The 19,257-nt window shown below is 37.8% G+C and overlaps 2 protein-coding genes across 4 annotated transcripts; both read right to left on the bottom strand.

Moving 5' to 3' along the window:
* Positions 1-11: 11 nt before the first annotated feature.
* Positions 12-3,192, bottom strand: card19 (caspase recruitment domain family, member 19). 2 transcript variants are annotated; one of them, XM_039673910.2, is made up of 6 exons: positions 3,084-3,192; positions 2,261-2,400; positions 2,021-2,177; positions 1,276-1,338; positions 1,120-1,185; positions 12-1,031 (listed from the first exon to the last, which is right to left on the bottom strand). In XM_039673910.2, the coding sequence occupies exons 1-6, from the start codon at positions 3,088-3,090 to the stop codon at positions 925-927; spliced, it is 540 nt and encodes a 179-aa protein (XP_039529844.2). In that variant the 5' UTR covers positions 3,091-3,192; the 3' UTR covers positions 12-924. The 2 variants fall into 2 exon arrangements, with proteins under 2 accessions (XP_039529844.2, XP_088981227.1); XM_089125101.1 differs by lacking the exon at positions 3,084-3,192 and having other exon boundaries at positions 2,261-2,407.
* Positions 3,193-4,830: 1,638 nt separating this feature from the next.
* bicd2b (BICD cargo adaptor 2b) lies at positions 4,831-18,608 on the bottom strand. Of its 2 annotated transcripts, XM_039673909.2 has the most exons (9): positions 18,106-18,608; positions 11,424-11,636; positions 11,059-11,211; positions 10,485-10,925; positions 10,046-10,375; positions 9,282-9,959; positions 9,011-9,162; positions 7,183-7,429; positions 4,831-4,971 (listed from the first exon to the last, which is right to left on the bottom strand). In XM_039673909.2, exons 1-9 carry the CDS (start codon positions 18,343-18,345, stop codon positions 4,969-4,971), a joined length of 2,457 nt encoding a protein of 818 aa, XP_039529843.2. In that variant the 5' UTR covers positions 18,346-18,608; the 3' UTR covers positions 4,831-4,968. The 2 variants fall into 2 exon arrangements, with proteins under 2 accessions (XP_039529843.2, XP_039529842.2); XM_039673908.2 differs by lacking the exon at positions 4,831-4,971 and having other exon boundaries at positions 6,720-7,429.
* Positions 18,609-19,257: the final 649 nt, after the last annotated feature.

Below are 19,257 nucleotides of genomic sequence, written 5' to 3' on the forward strand. Positions count from 1 at the left end.
GCATTGTTTCATTTGGCCTAATAAAAGTTTTATTAAACCCTGACACAAATACAGTTTCTCAGTGAACTTTTGTGAATGTTTCAAGGCGGAAAATATCAGTTTCAAAAAAGATTTAAAAAACCGTTTTTGTACAATCGCACTGCAGAAACAAGGCCACAAGTTGATATCAATTATTAGTACACAAACCAGTGCAAACATGCGGTCAGTATAAAAGTAAACTATATAAACATGCTCAAATAAAACATATCTATTTAAACCTTAGCCCAACAAAAAAAAAAAAGTAACAAGCTCCCAATACTCAGAGGATCAGATTTACCGGTAGTCTTTAGTGTCTTGCGTGTCAAAATATGATGACATGCTGATCTATTTGATTTGTCATGTTTATCCAGTTTTGTATGTACTAAATAGTAAATCGTGTAGTGAATTTGGAAGTCTGGACCCCATGTGTCCTTGTGTTTACTAATATAGTTTTAGACAGTCTGTGAGAATTGAAAGGTATTAACTATACATAACATAGAAATGAGTTTGAGGTCTGTTTTTAACAATAAATGCACAAATAAAATAAAGGTTGCATCATTAACAGCATGTTAACTTCAACTGAATACTTTAGTGTAGGAGAGTTTGTTTAATAGTAATGAGTTCCTGCTCTTCTTATGGCATGTAAATGGCTATTATTTCAAATGCATAACTGTTTGTAGTTATATAAATCACTATATTGTTATATTTAAAATTGTAACAAGAGATTCCATATTTAGGCACGAAACCTTAAAGCTAAATCTTTGGAATTTTGCCTCATGGCAATAATTTCTGTATATACATAGTATGTACATTTTTTTTAACCTGGATTAAAATATTTTTTGATATGTTTGACTTGGATATTTTAGTATTTTTGAAAACATTTTTATCAAGGCAGCGAAAAATCCATTATTTTCCATCTTCTGTGTACCAGATGAGAACGTCTCGCACTTTTCTACTGAGACCCATCGCAGCCAGACCCAGAGCGCTGCTGGAGCCTGTCACCTGCTTGGACTCTGCAGATAAAAAAAATTGAGCGCTTTCAGTCTAGGGGATGGATGTGTTGATGTGGGTATGAAGATATTAACATGTTGGTGCACTTACCACCATAGTAATACAGCAGGGCTGCTCCTACAGCCACACTGAAACAACTGAGGAAGAAAAGCGGACCTGTGTAATGACAAAAAAAGCATGATGGAACATCACTTGTGTAAATTGAGTGCGTTTACTAGTGTGTGGTCACAGAATAAGCTCACTTACTGTGGTCATTTAATACGTGTCTGTCTATGGGAATTGGGATTGGGCTGACTGGATCACCGGACTCTACAAAAATGAACACAACCTAGTGGTCAAACCAAAAATGAGCGACAAATCAAGTTTAACCCTCTAGTGCTCTACGGTCACTTCTGACCAAGAAGTTTCGATTTTTTACTTAAGGCACTTGGTTACTATTATGGCACTTGCTATGTGAAAACACACACAAATTGTGGCATGATTGGAAAAGGTTAAATGGTCCTTAATAAAAAAAAAGTGACACTTTTACTAGCCATGGTTAAAATGACCACCAAAAATATTAATGGGAAATGTATTAATACATGAAAATACAGAGAAATCAGCCACATTGCTGAATAAAACACAGCAATGTAGGGGTTAATGATTTTTTTTTAAGAAATAAAAGTCATATAGATTAATTGTATTGTAAAAATTGAGGAAACAAATGGATCATAAGTATTGCATTAATATTACTAACCATACAACTCCCACAAAAAACAAAATATATAATATTATTTAACAAAAATGACATTCATTTTACTCAAATAAGTTACATTTGAGGTGTTTTGCCACTTTTGAGGAGTGTGAGTGTGGAGCACCAGAGACTTAATAACAGGCTTAAATAAATTTCTACAACCACTGCGAATAAGAAATGACATGCGTGGCAAAAACCAAATGAATATCCTCAAAAGAATGACGCGGTTATGAGTGGAAAATGCTGATTCTGCCAAACCTCTGAGTCGGAGGCGCGTGGGTAAGCTGAAGTAAACGTCTTCCACGTGGAGGTGAAGTGCGCGGTAAAACTCTCGACATGCCTCTTCTCCTTTCTCCTGAAGATTAGACAGCAGCTCTGCCAGCCTGATACAGGTGGGAACATCCAAATCCCTGAACTAATGTTTGGGAACATCATTATTGGAAAAATCAGTTATGTTACTGGACAGTTTCTCTGTACTACTGAAGGTGGAGCTCTTACTTTGGAGGCCTCCTTGTCAGTCAGGATCTGTGGGTAGATTCGGTTCAGCTGCAGAATGAGTTTATCCACCAGTTCTGTATCAAGACGTCGGTCCGATTTCAGGAACTGGCTGTCTATTCGCAGCTGTTCATGGAAGCTCTCTGTCATTTAGAAAGAATAAAGTCATACAGGTTTAGAACAACATGAGTGTAAAAAAAACATTCTGGATGAACTAATCCTTTAAAGGCCAACTGAAGTGTCTGTATTACGCACAGTATTTTTCAATGTGTTGACTCGGAGTGAGTTTGAATGCAAATCTTATAAATGTGAATTTTGTCATTGTTTTTGGAGCACAATAGCTTATAGACAACAGTAAGGCTAAAATAATCATACTAAAAGACAAAAAAACTTCAATCTTGATTTCATTGGGACTTTAAATAATCCATTCTATTAAAATGAAGGCTGTGCACATTTCGGCCAGAAGATGTCGCAACATCATGAATAATATTACATTGAGCAAAAACACGGGGAATGCAAGACTGTCAAAAATACTTTGAGGGTATTTATTTTATATGACTTTTTAGCCAACAAACCGACTTATAAGTTCAGAAGTACAATATCAGCTGGTTATAGAGCTTTTGAAATGCAACATATCAGGTAGAGTAGATTTTAAGACACCGCAATCGAGCAACAACTGTCGAGGCAAAACTAGTCGATTCTGTTCAAGTTTGTGAGCCGCGTGTATATGGATCCTATAAAGCCAACTTTACAAAGAAAATTACTATCCTGAGTTCATATTTATACTTCACATCAAACAAAACAGCAGCAACAAAGTTTAACTGACCTCCCATTCTGAAGTGCCCTCTGTTGTCTTTTGTTTGGAAACGCCCATGGCGTTCGAGAGGCGGAAACCATGAAAAAATTACCGGAAGTTCCGATCAAAATGGGAAAAATTGTACATACCGTAATGGAACTTTACGCAAATAGACATTATTGTTAAAAATAAATTCGAATACATTTGTGTAATAGATTAAACACTTACATCTACATATTAGCTGTTGACTGACAAGCAGGGAGCGCTCCATATTACGATTTTGAAATTAATAATTTATATAGTAGTGTATAATGTATACAGAGCCCATTCATACATATATAAACACACGTTACCTATCTATAAACAGATTCAGTTACACACAAATGCATTATTTCACATTAGTTTATTTATTTTCCTCGTTTTTTGTCAAATGAGAAATGTTAAGACAGACAAGGGCCTATAATGTGTTCCTCATGATAAACTACAGGGAATCTCAAATGTTCAGAAAAATAGCACAACATTGAAATCAGTACTGTAAAAAACAACAAAACAAAAACAGGTGATGCAGTATAGCTTACCTTACACTATACCTGTAAGATTTCAAGTAGAAATGCAAAGAGAGGCAGCGCATGTGCCAGTTAAAATGCATATAAACCTAGTCATTAATACTGAACGATATGTTATGAATAAATATGAACAAACACATTAGGTCATTTCATACAAATGAGTAAAAAATAAACTAAAACTCGGTCACAAGCTATGACATGGCTGATGAAGCGGTTTTCAGCAAATAGAAAACTATCGCATGCACTCCAGAAAATTGCACTTAATTTGTGGTCAAAAGACGAAAAAGAAAGGAAAAAGGTCATTTAAAACTCATAATGTCTTCAATTTGAAATGGCACAAATGTTCTGAGGCAAAGTTTTCTGCTTGCTGAAATACAAACAAAATATTATCAAGGTTACACAGGAAAATAATGACTAACAATGTCAACAGACAGCCATCAGAAATCATTTCTTCCTCAAAGGAATGTATGATTTTAACACACCTAATCCTTAATACCATTTAAAATCTCCCAAACAAGCAATTTGAGTTGAAATTCAAAAGGAGTGTTTAATAACTATCTAAACTAGATGTTCACATTGGGTCATTAATGGTTAAGACCTGTAGCGAAACTGACAGAAAAACAGAAAACAAAAATCAATAAAAAGGCACAGGAGGTCTTAGGAGAGGATTATATATATATATAAAAGAAAAAATAATGTATTGCATTGTAAAATACAAAGACCTCAATGCAGTATTTGGCAAAACACGTAGAAAGTATTCCAATTTGGAATCGATTTGTTTTTATAAATGTCTTGAATTTAACATTTTCTTGAGCCACTATGAAAATTGACTTCAGTCAAAGTCATTGTTCTTTTAGTGGTGTTACACAACATGACTATCAAGATAATGTTCAGTTAGAATGTTTGACTATTGAAAAGAACAAGAAACATAGGCTTATTTAACATAATTGTCCTCCCTGGAGTATGCTTAGAACCTGGCAGTTAAGCATTTACAATACTATAAACAAACAAATAGTTCTTATATTATTATTTTTTTTCAGTTAAATACGTAAAATTTGCAAAAGCAAAACAATAAATGTGCTAAGTACACTGAAATGTGCATCTCTTACATAATAATAATGAAAAATAATAATAATAATACAAAGCAGAAAAAAATAAAATACCACAGTAACAGTCAGAATAAGGTTTACACAGACCGACCGGCTTTACATGTGAGCCTGCGTTTCCTTGCGGCCACATCCAGGGACAAATTTCTTGTTTCCCAAAGTGAACCAGGCATGTGTATTCTGGACGTATAGTGTAGAGTGAAGGAAGGGGGAAATAGCCATTTGCAGCCAGAGCTAATACAATTACTGCAAAATTGAGAAACAGAACAATCATCAGAATGATCACATCATAAATTATCCAAATGTAACTTAAAGGTATAGTTCACCCAAAAATGAAAATTCTGTCATTAACAACTCACCGTCATGTCGTTGCCAACCCGTAAGGATTTCATACATCTTCGGAACCAAATAATTATTTTAGATGAAATCTGAGAGCTTTCTGTCCCTCCACTTTAAAGCCCCAGAAATGTAAAAAGTAATCAATGTGACAAGTGCTTTGCGTTCCGGAGATGGACGAATGTCTTACGGGTTTGGAATGAGCTATGACTTTAAATAATATATCTTAATAAGAAATATTCACATGGAAGTAGACAAAGTGAATGTTACCGTCAACAATGAGACCAGTTAGACCCATTAGTAAACAGCAAAACAGAAGACTCACTCTTTCTGATGCAATGGACAGCAGGAAACAGAGGACTCAACATGCATCAGACAACATGCAATCCAATACAAAGGTTTGAAACTGAGAGCAGATCATGCATGCTACAGTGGTTCAGAGTCACAACATGGACAATGTATGTTATGCTGGCTTAATGAAGTAGGATGAAAAAAATCAACAAAGACATGAAACGACATGAAATCACAGTTGAAACTAAATTCATCTTGGAGAAAGACAGTCTAAAATTTCTTAATGCATTTTTCTGTGCACACAAACAGGGACATCATCTTTAAGAAATCTTGTCACAAATATAGACATCATATTTAACAAAAGACCTTCGTTTTTTCAATATTTTTAGCAAAATACGGTAATCTGCAGCATCAATTATGTCCTTTAGGGTTGCAGGTTGCAACCTGGATGGCAAATCTCCCAGCAGGCTCAGTAAAGTGCGTCTCATTTGGGATTACACAGATTTATTCCCACTGACACAGAGATTAACAGACTAGCTTTGTGAAACTGGGTTTAACTCAATGACATTCAGTATTATCAGTGCTATGTTCGAGTAGAAACATTGGGTTCAGACAGAAAAGCCAAATTTAGATATGGACATAGATACATATTAACATGGTTAGACATTGTCTTCGATCATTTCCTCCATCCTTGTTCATAGATATCTACGTCCCAGTAGTTTAGCTAAAACAAAATATATTTGCTTGTTAAAGGAGTCGTTCACTTTTAAAGAAAAAAAAAAACTTTGCTGATAATTTACTCACCCCCATGTCATCCAAGATGTCCATGTCTTTCTTTCTTCAGTCGAAAAGAAATTAAGGTTTTTGATGAAAACATTCCAGGATTTTCTCCATATAATGGACTTCAATGGGAACCAAACGATTCAAGGTCCAAATGAGAGTTTCAGTGCAAACTGCAAACTGTTCAAAGGGCTTTAAACGACACCAGACGAGGAATAAGGGTCTTATCTAGGACCCTTCGAGTCATGACTCGAAAAAAGATTTGTACATTTTGATGAACGAGTTTGAACAGGAGAGTCACGAACGAACGCTCATCACAGAACAAAGCAAGGAGACCATTTGAGCTTATGAAAAAGTTTTTTATTTATTTTTCAATGACCGATCGTTTCGCTAGATAAGAGCCTTATTCATCGTCTGGTGTCATTTAAAGCCATTTGAAGCTGCACTGAAACTGTCTTTTGGACCTTGAACCGTTTGGTTCCCATTGAAGTCCATTATTTGGAGAAAAATCCTGGAATGTTTTCATCAAAAACCTTAATTTCTTTTCAACTGAAGAAAGAAAGACATGGACATTTTGGATGACATGGGGGTGAGTAAATTATCAGCAAATGTTTTTTTAAACGGCACTCGTCGATACTAAAAGTTGCAAAAAAACACCCAAATATTGGAGTTCACCTATTATGAAATTTTTGGAAAACTCCATGAACAATGACATTCTTTTCAGTGAACTAGCAGGTGTAGTGATCGTGATAACCCTAGCAGGTGAAATGGCATTACCAACACAACCCTTCTCTCAGGTAGATCTACAGAACAAAAGTCAACACATCAGAACTGTTAGTACAAACATGTTAGTGTTGTTTTGTCCCAAGCACACATACAGTAAAAGGAGTGTTAGTTAGTTTGAGGATGCTGATGAGTGACAGTTACACACAGATGTTAATCGGATCCAGCATCACACAGAATTTTATACTTCTCGCTGCAGAAAACCGCAGGACTTCCAATGAGGCCATGTGGTTGTGGTCGGTTCTTACAGGGAAGTCTAGGACTTACATGGGGGCTGGAAAAAGACAAGGGTCCTCTGCCACGCCCAGATGAAGCCTTCCCACGTCCACCTGGCCCAGCACCGGATCCTCTTCGGGATTGCTCGTGGTCGAACTCCAGATCCTCCAGTCGCTGAGTGAGGGCCAGTTTTTGCTGGATGGCCATTCGCAGGAGGGAGTTCAGAGTCTTCTTCTCATCTTCCGCCGCAGCCAGCTGCCTCTGCATGTCGTCCAATTGTGTTACATACTCATCACACCTAAAGAAGAAAAAGTGAAAGAGGGATAAAGATGTAACAAACCAGATTTAGTTCTTGAATACACCAGGGGCCTATACCATGAAGCCGGTTTAGGTGGCTCGCCTGATATGTTTCAGTTTAGTTTGCGCCAACCCTGGGTTTCAGGCACCATGAAAGTGGTTTAGCAGTGTTTATCTCCATTGTAACTTGCGCTCCACGGCTAACCTGGTCCGGGGCATGTTATGTTCCAGGCAAGTGGATGCAAACCAAACTTGAACCAATCAGCTGTGAGCAAAGTCTGACGCGATAAAGTCACTCCACAATTTAAAGATCACTACATAGCATCTGGCTTTTAGTAATAGTTATTTAAAATGATAATTTGTATGATTTAGATATTATTTATGTAATTATTGTACCCTTAATCACACATGTACAATTTTAGTTGATAAATTATTATTACGCAGTTTAAATATACAAAAGGTAATATAAATGCGCTTTAGAATCAATAGATAAAGCTATAAAATCACTACATGTGAGCTTAAATGTTTCATTTTCTCTACCTTTATCAAATGTATAAACTAATGTCACAACTTTTACTTGCACTGATATAAGACTTTTCTTTTAGTTGTCCTCTTCATAGACAGCCATTTTCTTCTTGTTGTGTAAATTTGTTTAAATTCTTTATATTTTTCAATCTGGTAATATTCTGCAGAAGAGAGAAGTGAAGCGAGAAATGAATCTCAGTTTCATTCTTTCTCAGCATGTGATTGGTTGTTCGCTACTGATGTCACCTAGACTGAGTTGACAGAGAAAGTTGATGATCAGCATCATGGTTCCAACAAAGCCTGGCTGGATTGGTTTTGGACTTGTCAACTCTAAACTAATCCTGTAACCTTGAGTTTGTTCAACTACCATCATGGTCCAGGCCCCTGGTATTAAGATGCGTTTTGGATCGATTGGATCAGGTTTAAATAGGGTATACAATGTTTTGAGCTTGTCCACCTTTGACCACTTCCAGAGGTAGTCGAAAACACATTCAACTGGATTGCTTTCGTTGTGTAGATGTGATCGAATGTGTTCGTACAGCCACAAAAGATTGCCTACTGACTTAATTAGTAAACATTATGGGAAGCGCACTAGACAGATGTTGGATGAGACCTAAGTTTGGTTTGAAGAAAAAAAAAAAATGTCCTAAGCGCAATGTTCTCTCACCATTCCTGATTTCTAACACCCACAGCGTTCAGCGTGGTTTTGTGACTGTCAGAGCAGAAACAAAAGCTGCTGCTCTCCACGTTTTTCTGTCGTCTCCAGACACGTTTATATGTAAATTTCGCAAACTTATTTTGTCCATTAGACTGAAAGATCTGAAAAAACACCTCAAAGAAATCAGGAAAGAAGTGGGTGAAAGTGGACACAATAGACGAATTATAATACCAGGCGTAAACAAGTATGTGTCTCTTTGATCTATGGTGTAAACAGGGCCTAAGTAACCCAACTGTTTTCTGGACAGTAGCAGGGATAGTGGCGGGGTTACTTGATTAAGGCGAGGCCAGACATTGAAAGCTTGAAGAGAAACAACTCTCAGATGTGTTTTTGTTTTACCTGGTGGCGAACATTGCCCTGAGAGAGGAGAAAGTGGCAGCATCTTCTTTAAGAGCCTTCAGCTCGTTCCTCAACTTCATTATGGTTTCAGTGACCATGGCCTTTTCAGTCTCATATTTGCTCTTCAAGTTTGCCAGGGCAACCTCAGCTGTCTACAGAGGGACAGAACCACACCCGAAGAAGATCTCGGTCAATCCATTTGAATGATCAACAACAAGCTCAATATTCTGGTGTCATGCGCTCATGCCAAGCTAATCTTTTTTATTCTCACCTGTTTGTTGGCCTTGAGCACAGTCCTCAGCGTGGCAATCTGTTCTCGCTTAGTGCTCAGCAGGGACTTGAGCTTCAAAATCTCCTCCATGCAAGCAGCTTGGTCTTTATCTGCCACTGCGGCCAACTCTAGGGAAGCAACTCTTTGCCTGGACAGTTCTGTGGTACGGTCCACCGCCTTCTGCAAGTAGCGGATCTGATCCCGAATTATTGCTACCAGGTTGTAGATGTCCATTGGTTCAGGACGGGGATCTTCTCTGACTGCCGTCCCAGAAGAAGTTGAGCTGTCAACAGTGGTGGAGTTGGACCTGGATGCCTGCGCCGTGCTGTCGCTGGTTTGCGTCAATGTAGACTGCCGATCTTTACGTTCGGTTTTGTTTCCTTTACCCTCTTTGTAGAAATCAAGCATGACACGATTCGGGGTTTCGTTGTTGCAAATGCAGACATGGTGGTAGAGGTTTGCAAGCTCTTCGCTAAAGGCAACAAGTTCATCCTGGGCCACACTGAGACTGCCCTCTGTCTCCCCCGCGACGGCACTCACTTCCTTTAGCTCCTTTTCCAACCGAACGACTTGATCACGGTCTGTACGGCTGCTGCTCTCCAACTGAGACACTTGAACACTGAGGTCACGCACCTCTCCCTCTAATCGTACCCGCACCTCCTCATGCTCAGCCTTCATCTAGAAACATACATAAATGTTGCCACACCCATTAACGAAACATAAATAATATTGAACAAAACTCGACTTTTCTCCGTCCCACTCACCTCATCATGCTCGGACTTCAGTCTCTTAAGCTCCTCCCTCAGTTCACCTGCCTCTCCTATGGCTACCTCATACTTGCAGCGAAGTATCTCTGGCCCGTTGATGTCCAGCTCATAATAGTCCACATCATTGTCCTCTCGACTGTCGCGCTCTCGCTCACTGTCCAGTGCCGACTGCCGCTCCTTGCCTGCCTGCAGTCTTCTCATTGCGCCCAAGTCATCGGTAAGTCTCGTCATGGCTTCCTGCTGTTCGGCCAATGCGCCTCGAGCATACTCTAACTGCTTCTGAGAGTCCTGTAAAGTGGTGAGAAGAGCTACCTTCTCTCGCTCTACCTGCAAGGTGAAATAAAGGGGAAAAAATGCTACATTTTCAGTAGTTCAATGAATTTACCAAACAGTTGAAAGCCAATCAAATTTGCAGCATACTCAAAGATGGCGATACCTGTAAGAGCTGTTGCTTGAGTTTCTGGATCTCTGAGATGTTGAGCTCGGTCAACAAGTCATCCACCAGACTTGGTGCGGGACGGAAATTTTCGCCTCTCTTGGGTGAATACAATCGGTTATCTTCATCGTTACCCTCACTGACTTTAGCAAATCCATTTTCAAATGTCAGAATGGCATCGTCGTTATTCGGTTCGTCTGCGTTCAGCTTAAGCCCGTCCAATGAGCTGGCAAGGAGGGAGTCTCCCAAGGTCATGTGATGAGTCAATTCTTTTCGAAGAGCTGCTTTCTGCTCCCGCTCAGTTTTTACGGTTTCTAGAGCCTCCGTTAGCTGACGCTCAGCTATTTCACGCAACCGAACAGCGTCCTCTAGCTGGCTGTTTAGGTACTGTACTTCCTCTTCCAAACGCCGATTCTCATGCTTGAGTCCCTCAAACTCCACCTTTGGAAGATTGTAAAAAACAGTAAAGACTTGTATATAACCAAGTGGTCATCAGACACGTCAGACCTTTCGATTATTAATCGTGAACTTTGGTTACTCTTCCACACCTCCCCCAAATGCCAATACTACTAACCTGACCCTGTTTAAGGGTGGAGACTTGTTTCTGCAGGCTGATGTTCTCCTCCTCCAGTTCAGTGTAGTCTTGCAGCAGACGAGACTCTCGGATCTTGTACTCTCGAATGTCGTCACGCAGACGACTGCGCTGCAGCTCCACAATCTCATTATTCTTAAGAATGGAACAAATGTTCATGGAAAAATCAATTAATCTATATGCACATATAGAGCACAACTGGGGGCATGATTCACTGGGTTTGTTTGAATGACCACATAGATATAAATTGTTGACAGTATAATATTAGCCTATTTATCCTTGCAACCTTTGCTGTTGGGTAGATTATTTTCTGAACAACAAGTTGCAAATACTTCTACTGCACGAACCTCTCTCAGCTCGAGAGCATGGGTGGCCAGACGTTCGTTCTCAGCCTGGGTGCTGGCGAGAGTGTTTTTTGTTTGTCGTAGGTCAGCCTGCAGTTCCTGTACTCTCTGCTCATAGTACGCCTCTTTAGATGCCGACTCCAGGATGAGGGATTCCTCCCTGCTTTCCCCGTCTGCAGCCACCTTTTTATGGGTGGAGTGAACCTGGCCATATGCCTGTGTGAACATGATCAGGGAGAGATCATATTAATCTTAACTGTACTAAGGAAACGCTATGGAATAGAAGTTAAATGGATAAATGTAATCGACCTAAGGACTGTAAATGTTTTGACTGTTGAGGGAAATCAATAAGATTAATGTTATCATTTGAAGACTTGCTAACAACAACATGTCTTATCTCATGCCACTTCTATGTGTAGTTTATATTGGTTGACAGCTATCTTCACTATTTATCAGCCACAATTCTTTAACACACATCTACAAATAACACACATCTACTTCTTAACACATTTTACCATTTTTAAATCTGTTCTGCAGATTTGCCCTAAATCTCAGGATTCCCACAGACAGTTTAGTTTTAATATTAGTCATTTTGTTAGACTAAAAGATGCATTTCCTGGAAACTGATGATGTAACTGGCTAGAGACAAGACTAGTTGAATTCTATCCAAGAGATCTTTTTATCTCTTTTTCTCCCTTCTAAATGCCAGTCTCAATGATGTCATTGGCATGCTACAGCCTGAGTTGCCGCACACACACAATAAATGTTAACAGCTCCATTAGTGCTGCTAGACTGGAATTTTTTATTTCTTTTCACACTTTGTATAGTTTAATTTATGTATTAATCATGTATGAACATAATTATGTATTAATTTATGTACATTTTACATTTGCATGTACAACAACATGTACATTTATGAAAGTCGTATTGAAAGTGAGTATAGGCACCACAGTATCTTTTCCAGCACACCTCAAATTATGTATTATTAGCATTCTGTGATGGAAATAACATTTTTAAAATTAATGAGATAAAAATGGAATAAAACTCTTTTGTCTCGCCATGTCTAGTTTCATAGCTAGCATCATAAATATGCACAATTAAATTTAAGTATGTTCAGTAGATTTTTACATTGTTTAATACCAAGCACTATAAGGAGCAAAATTGTTGTGTTATCAATTTCAATTATTTTCACACAACATCATAGTTTTGAATGTAATAACACATATTTCAAATACATATGTTTTACGCAATATATTGGCTTATATTTGATCATCTGACTCTGGGACAAGCGTAAAACAATAATAACATTAAAAGATAAAGGGTATTTGATACAGACAAAAGCTGATGCCAGTTTTATTTCAAATCAACCCATGGTAAATAAAAGTGCCTGCAAGTTGAAGAATCCACTAGCGAGCGACACTGAACGACAGAAAGAGAAGTGGAAATGGTGTCAGCGCTAAGTCCTCCTCCTGCCACAGCAGCTGCTGCTAATATCTGGCAACCGTCCACCTGTCACTCTCGGTTGCCAAGACATTTCTTTAGAAGTTTATAGAGATTCCACGAACAAAGGCCATGCTGACATACAGACCTCCATTGTTTACCTAATGATTTGCAAAGATCTATTTTTGAAACAGACAACAATATTTCTGTACAGCATACACTAATTCCTATCTGAGAATCGACTTAAAATTCATGGTATTTCTCTGCTTAAACCTACCTAGAGATGCATTAAGAGTGTACTCCATTTAACCAGTACCAAGAAAAGGCCATGTTAAATTTATTTATGCCAGTGCTGTAGTAAAATAAGGCTGCCATTGAGACTTCAGCAAAAAGAATAAGCTTTGATGTTAGGCTGCAAGACTTCTCACCTGCGCAGAACAAATCCTCAACACAGCTGTTCAGTTCCTGGTCCTACAAAGAGAACTAGCATTCGAGCGCCTACTTTTCATTCATTGTTTTCAATCTCTAACAAGTTCTTAGCAGAGCAGTTTTCAGTTTAGGAGTAATAAGAGGTCTGTACTTGAAAAGAATAAAGAAAAAAAGAAAAATGTTAACAGAAACTTGACTGGTTTGAGTCCTTAGTAACAACTTACAGTATATTGTACAACAAAACAAGAAATAGTAGACTTTAAAGGGATAGTTCACTTTGAAATTAATTTTTGGTATGTTTTAGCTTACCTTTAAGTAAAGTTAACCACAGATCTTATTTAATTCATAAATCTGGTCATCTAAAAGTCCATTTGAAATTCCATTGGGAATCCATGGTAAATTATCCTTCCGGGTTGGAATACAAATTGACGTCATGACTGAACTTTTCTAACAACAACAACAAAAACGCTTGCCAACGACAGCTGATTCAGAAACCAGACAAGCTTTACTCTGTGTGAGAGTTGACAGAGGCTCGGTTTGCAGAGTATTAAGCGATATCATCTGACTCTTCTCTCGTGATAACTCAGATTTCAGACATATCAGCATTGATATCACATGAAAATAGTTTAACATCGACAGTCTAAAATTAAAATCTACGTTAGGTTTACATATCTTGTTTTAAAATGGCAAATGCATTAAAAATGAAAGATGTCTGGTTTATACTACTCTGAGCAATGTTTGAACTTTGTATTTTGAGCACTTATTGTGTGACAATGACTTGTTTGATTTAGTCCTCAGATGTAAGTCGCTTTGGATAAAAGCGTCTGCTAAATGACTAAATGTAAATGTAAAATGAAAGATGAGCAATCCATCAGTGCCTGGGCAGATTAAAAATATCTCCTACTTCCTAAAAGTTTACATGAGCGAGTCTTAATTTTTCAAACACGTTTCTCACAAGTTACTGAAAAGAGGAAATTATGGATGTGCAAAAAGAACGAGCTTCACATAGCCAACTAGATGCATCTGAACCAAAAGTTAGTTTGTTTTTTATTTGCCGTTTAATGTTGATGAGTGGGAATATAAATCACACGTTTAATTATCAGAAATGTCTCGCTAAACATTGACCATCTACTACCAGCTGTATAGAAATACTTACAAAACAGCAGTAATTAGAATTATTCAACTTAAAGTAATAACTTGGCAAACAGAGAGATTAGGAAGTGTTTAGCTGGACTCGAACCTCTGTCAAACTCTTTTACACAACAGCTCCATGTGTTGGTGTAAATACACTCATTATCACTACTAGACCTTATCATAAGGTAAAAACGTGCATTTACACTCTAGAACCCCATGTAAAATCAGATAAAACTGCAATCAAAAAGAACATTCCACTTAGAAAACTGCAGTTTTTCCATGGCAAGGCTTAAGAAACCTCAAATATTTACTCTTCCGCTTCTTTAAATAGTCACAAACCCTATAAACCTCAGAAGCCTGTAGATAGGCTGCATCAACTCTACGGTGAGGGAGTCCCAGCCCTGCACAGCTGTGGACACACAACCCTGATGCAAACCATTCTCATCCCCCCTTGCTGAAGGAGACTGAAACATTACCAATTCTTTCACACTTTAAACCCTTTCTGATGGACTGCACAGCTGACAAAGTGTTTCATTCTGGTTAGGGCATAAACTCAAACTGAACACAAAGCAGTTGTGTAAATACTTTTGCCACTGTTTATTTGACATATGGGCTTAGACTTCCTTCAGCACAACGAACAAGCCCAGAAAATGCCCACCAAATTCAACATCATCAACATGCACTTCTTTTAACTTTCAGAAATAGAGATGAATCACACATTGGTGATGTTCTAGGTACTGGCCATTCATAGCATTATTTTTATTGATTATTATATTAAGGCCCCGATATACTAGGAAATTGAAGAACAAACCGGTGTGACGTTATTTCGAACATAATCAGGCCAAAATGAAGTTCGTTTTGGGAGTTCAAAACAGCTTGCCAAAACAAACTTTCTGGAAAAGTTCGCTCTGGCTGGTAACCACCTTCGAAACACCATTGGTCCTTGGCTATTAGGCTACTTAATAGAGTGCCGACGTGATGATGTCACTTTGACAACTCGGAAGCTAGCGGCGCATGGGTTCCCTCAATCGAAAAGCTATGCATTTTCCCCATAGACTTTTGGAAAATCGCAACAAATAAGTTCTGTGTTCAACAAAGAGTTGTGACCCTTACACGTTTTGTCTAGCAAGATAATCTTTCCAAGTTAATCCAAAATTTATACATTTTGAAGCCTATATAAAGTTTTTTGAAAACACAAGCAGACACAATAAAGTTTAAAAAAAAAAACGCAAGCAGGTTATAACTGTGTGTTCTATGTCATAGATCAAAACGTGAAAATATTTAGAGGCTTTATTCACCACAGACGTTATTTCAGGTGATTTAGCAAAAACCCTTTCAAAAATCCCATAGACTTTAGAGCGAGGGAACCGGGAGTGCTAAAATGCGAACTCCCTTATCGACCACAAACTTTGGAATTATAGTGCATATAAGAAAAAGTATAATAAAGTAGATATCTAAAACTCTTCATCCCTGGTGTTTGTTTGGCCATACTGACTTAACCTAGAAACAGATCTTATGCTCATCTTGCATAAGGATGCTAATCTTGACAAGACTCCATCTTTATCTTAGAGAGTGTTTTAAGAATGAGTTAATTTATGTGTGTGTGTGTGCGCGCGTTGGAGTTCAACAGGTGAGAGAGCAGATCCAATATACTTGAGTGGGATTAACTCATTTCCTCTCATCACCTCACCCTCCGTCTGATCCAGCATGTCTGAGCCTTGATCGCTACACCCATCTTTGGCCACGTTCACACACAGCAGCAGAATTCGGATGTCAGTCCGAAGGGGATATGAAGCATGGTAATTTGAAAATACTACAGGTTTCCTACTAATACAAAGCTTAATGCTAATTGCTACATCCTGAAGTTTATCCGTTTAATGTGGAACAAAGGAAAAATGATTATGGATACAATTATAACCATATAAATTTACAATACTGTATTAATATTCAAATTTGGATTGCTTGTGTTAATTAAATGACTCATGTAAAATAATCTGCCTACTAATCTGATTTCATGTACTGACCTACATAAGTATTTTAGTAGCTTGAAATGATACACAAAATTAAAGCATAAACAAAAAGAGTTTCATGTGAAGCCCCTAGCCTAGTGTGAGTTGGACGGTGAAAATGAGTAAAGCCCAAGGTGCTTTTTTTAGCTCGATTTCTTTCTAGATCTTCTTACTAGATGACGAAGACCGCGTCCTTTATTTAGAGCTGTGCAGAAAAGATTACAGCAGAAGGAAGTATACAGAACCGAGAAAAGCTCTAAATAAACTAATGCTAACCATTAGGATTAATGTCTGAGCTTTGCTGTATGTTTGGGTTGTTGACAGGAAGTTGTAAGTGAAAAGGAGAGAGAGAGAGCGAGAGTTGAGAACCCATTAAGAACCCATTCAAAAGTTGACTTGAAAAAGAAACCTAAAAGTAGTCTATTCAGGTGTAAAAAAAAAAATATACAAACTACATCCCAATCTAGGTTTCAGTCACACAAACACACACACACACACACACACACAAAACTGACTTTTTGTCTCACATCAACATCTCACTTCTTGTCATTGTTTCAAGATCTCTAATCAACCTCACATGACTAATCTATTTACACTAGTTTACAATGCTAAATGTACAATATATAGAGTATAAAAGGATTTAGTGATTTTACATATATTCATGAGCCTACCTAAAATGTAAAAATATCCTGCTTTTCCATAGATAAAAGGCAGGATTTCCTGTGGTCTTTTTTTAGGTTACTGTGATGAAAAAAAAACATGGATTGCTTTAAATTCTAAAATAAATGTAATTTTATTAAAAGTAAAGCCTTTGTTTACGGCAATATTGTGTATATAAATTACATAAATCACATGTGTTGACATTGACATTATTGGTAATTGTATTGTCAGATTTTTTGAGGTCTACCAATAAGTTTATTATTATTATTGTCAACTGATGCAAATAATACAAGCTAGAATGCAGATATTTTTCCTTCCCAATACAATAATAAACAGCCTAATCACTGATTAGTGTGTAACAACATATACATTATGCATTATTTAAGAAAATTAAAAATTGTCATTGTCAATTGTCATCATTTTAATACAATTTGAGGTAAGCAGCTCACAGCACATTACAGTTTAAATTGAATGCCAGTTTTATATTTTTATTACAGCAAACAACTCACATTTGACCGCTGATTAATTTGAATCATCAAACCTAACGTTATATCTATTCAACAAGTTAATTTTTAAATGAAGTGTCATTTGTACAATACACTTCAATACAAAGAGATTTAAAATTGAGAAGACTTCCAATAAATAATGAAATTAACACTTAGGCCTACTTTACCTAATATTTACACAAAAATATCAGTAAAATAGTTTCTGAATCAACAATTAAAAGGGCTGTCAACCGACTGATACCGATCCTCTCAAAATGGCGAAATATCAGCAGATTTGTCGATTTTTCTCACTCCACAAGCCCTATTATTTATGGCACTTTTCATATTTTGTGAAGTACACGGTTAACAACAATGAATGGACATAAAATGAGTTAACAATATAACAATGGGTGGAGACACCGACCGATACACTTTCCTTTAGTGCGGCCGCTGCTCGCAACAAAAAACCGTTACTTTTAAAAAACAAGTAGCAAGTTTTGATTCGGTTATTAAACGAGTTGGTTTCACCTCTTTGAGCTGATCCAGCTCTTGTCTGACGGTCTCATACTCGCTCTCCAGATCTTCAAAGCGTTGTTTCATCTGCTGGTTCTCCTCCAGCACCACGAGCCCGTACTCCGCAGCCTGGATCTTCTCCCGGCTCGTCTCGCTCAGCTCCCGCGTCAGGCGCTCGATCTCAGCGCGGAGCCAGTTAGGCCCGGCCTCCGTGACCAGCTGCGCCTCGGGACACCCGTCCTCATCCCCGGACATGTCTGCCTCAACCCGGCACGGTCTAATACAGGCGATAACGGACCGAGCCCGTTAATTCCTCCTTCTCAACCATGAAGTTGATCCCCAATCTGAGGTGCATGAAGTTTATTGAATAACCTATTCTTCCCTAAAGTTTAAAATTCAATCTTATAAACTTATTCCCCATGTTTCAACGTATAACTCCATGGTTTCCTCTAGTTCTGATGTCATTCCTGAGATTAGGAGGGGAACTCGGTTTACTGTGAGATCATCCAGCAGGAATACGATGTGATTTTGTCACTCCTGTTTTATGGGTAATGTAGTTCCACCATAGACAGTAAGAGTTCCACTCACCGATGCATGAGACGTATTAGGGCTGGTGCTTGACTACAACACCCACAATGCTTTGTGTTCTACACGAAGGCAAAAGAGGACTCGCAGATGGTTCACTGACTGAATGCCAAACTCAACCAAATGTTGCTCAATGCTTCCATCTGCTGATCGTGGGAATATTTTTGGTTGTGTGTGTAGCAGATACAAAGTCCTCCAGCACAGGAAGTTTAACTTCATAGGCTACTATACCAGGTTCTTTCCTTAAATATAAAGGCAGATAGAGCCTGTTTTATATTTGTACTTTGAGTGAAAAATACCATACTTTGAACCATACTTTGGTTCTTTATATAGGCTATTATTCATTCATATATTACATTATTCTGCAACATTTTGTAGTTGTAATTAAATTATTGTTTATTAAACTGTTAATATCACATTTTAATCATGCTGGTTTTTGGAGGAGAAAAAACTGAATTGGCACTCTTCGTGTGATATTGATTAACTACATAAAATGATATAAATATATACATTTTCTAACCCCCATATGTTGAATTTTGCGATCATTCACATGCATTCATAAATACAATTTCTTGATGTTTG

The sequence above is a fragment of the Pimephales promelas genome, chromosome 21 (genome assembly GCF_988280905.1).
Source record: "Pimephales promelas chromosome 21, fPimPro1.hap1.1, whole genome shotgun sequence".
Lineage (NCBI taxonomy): Eukaryota > Metazoa > Chordata > Actinopteri > Cypriniformes > Leuciscidae > Pimephales > Pimephales promelas.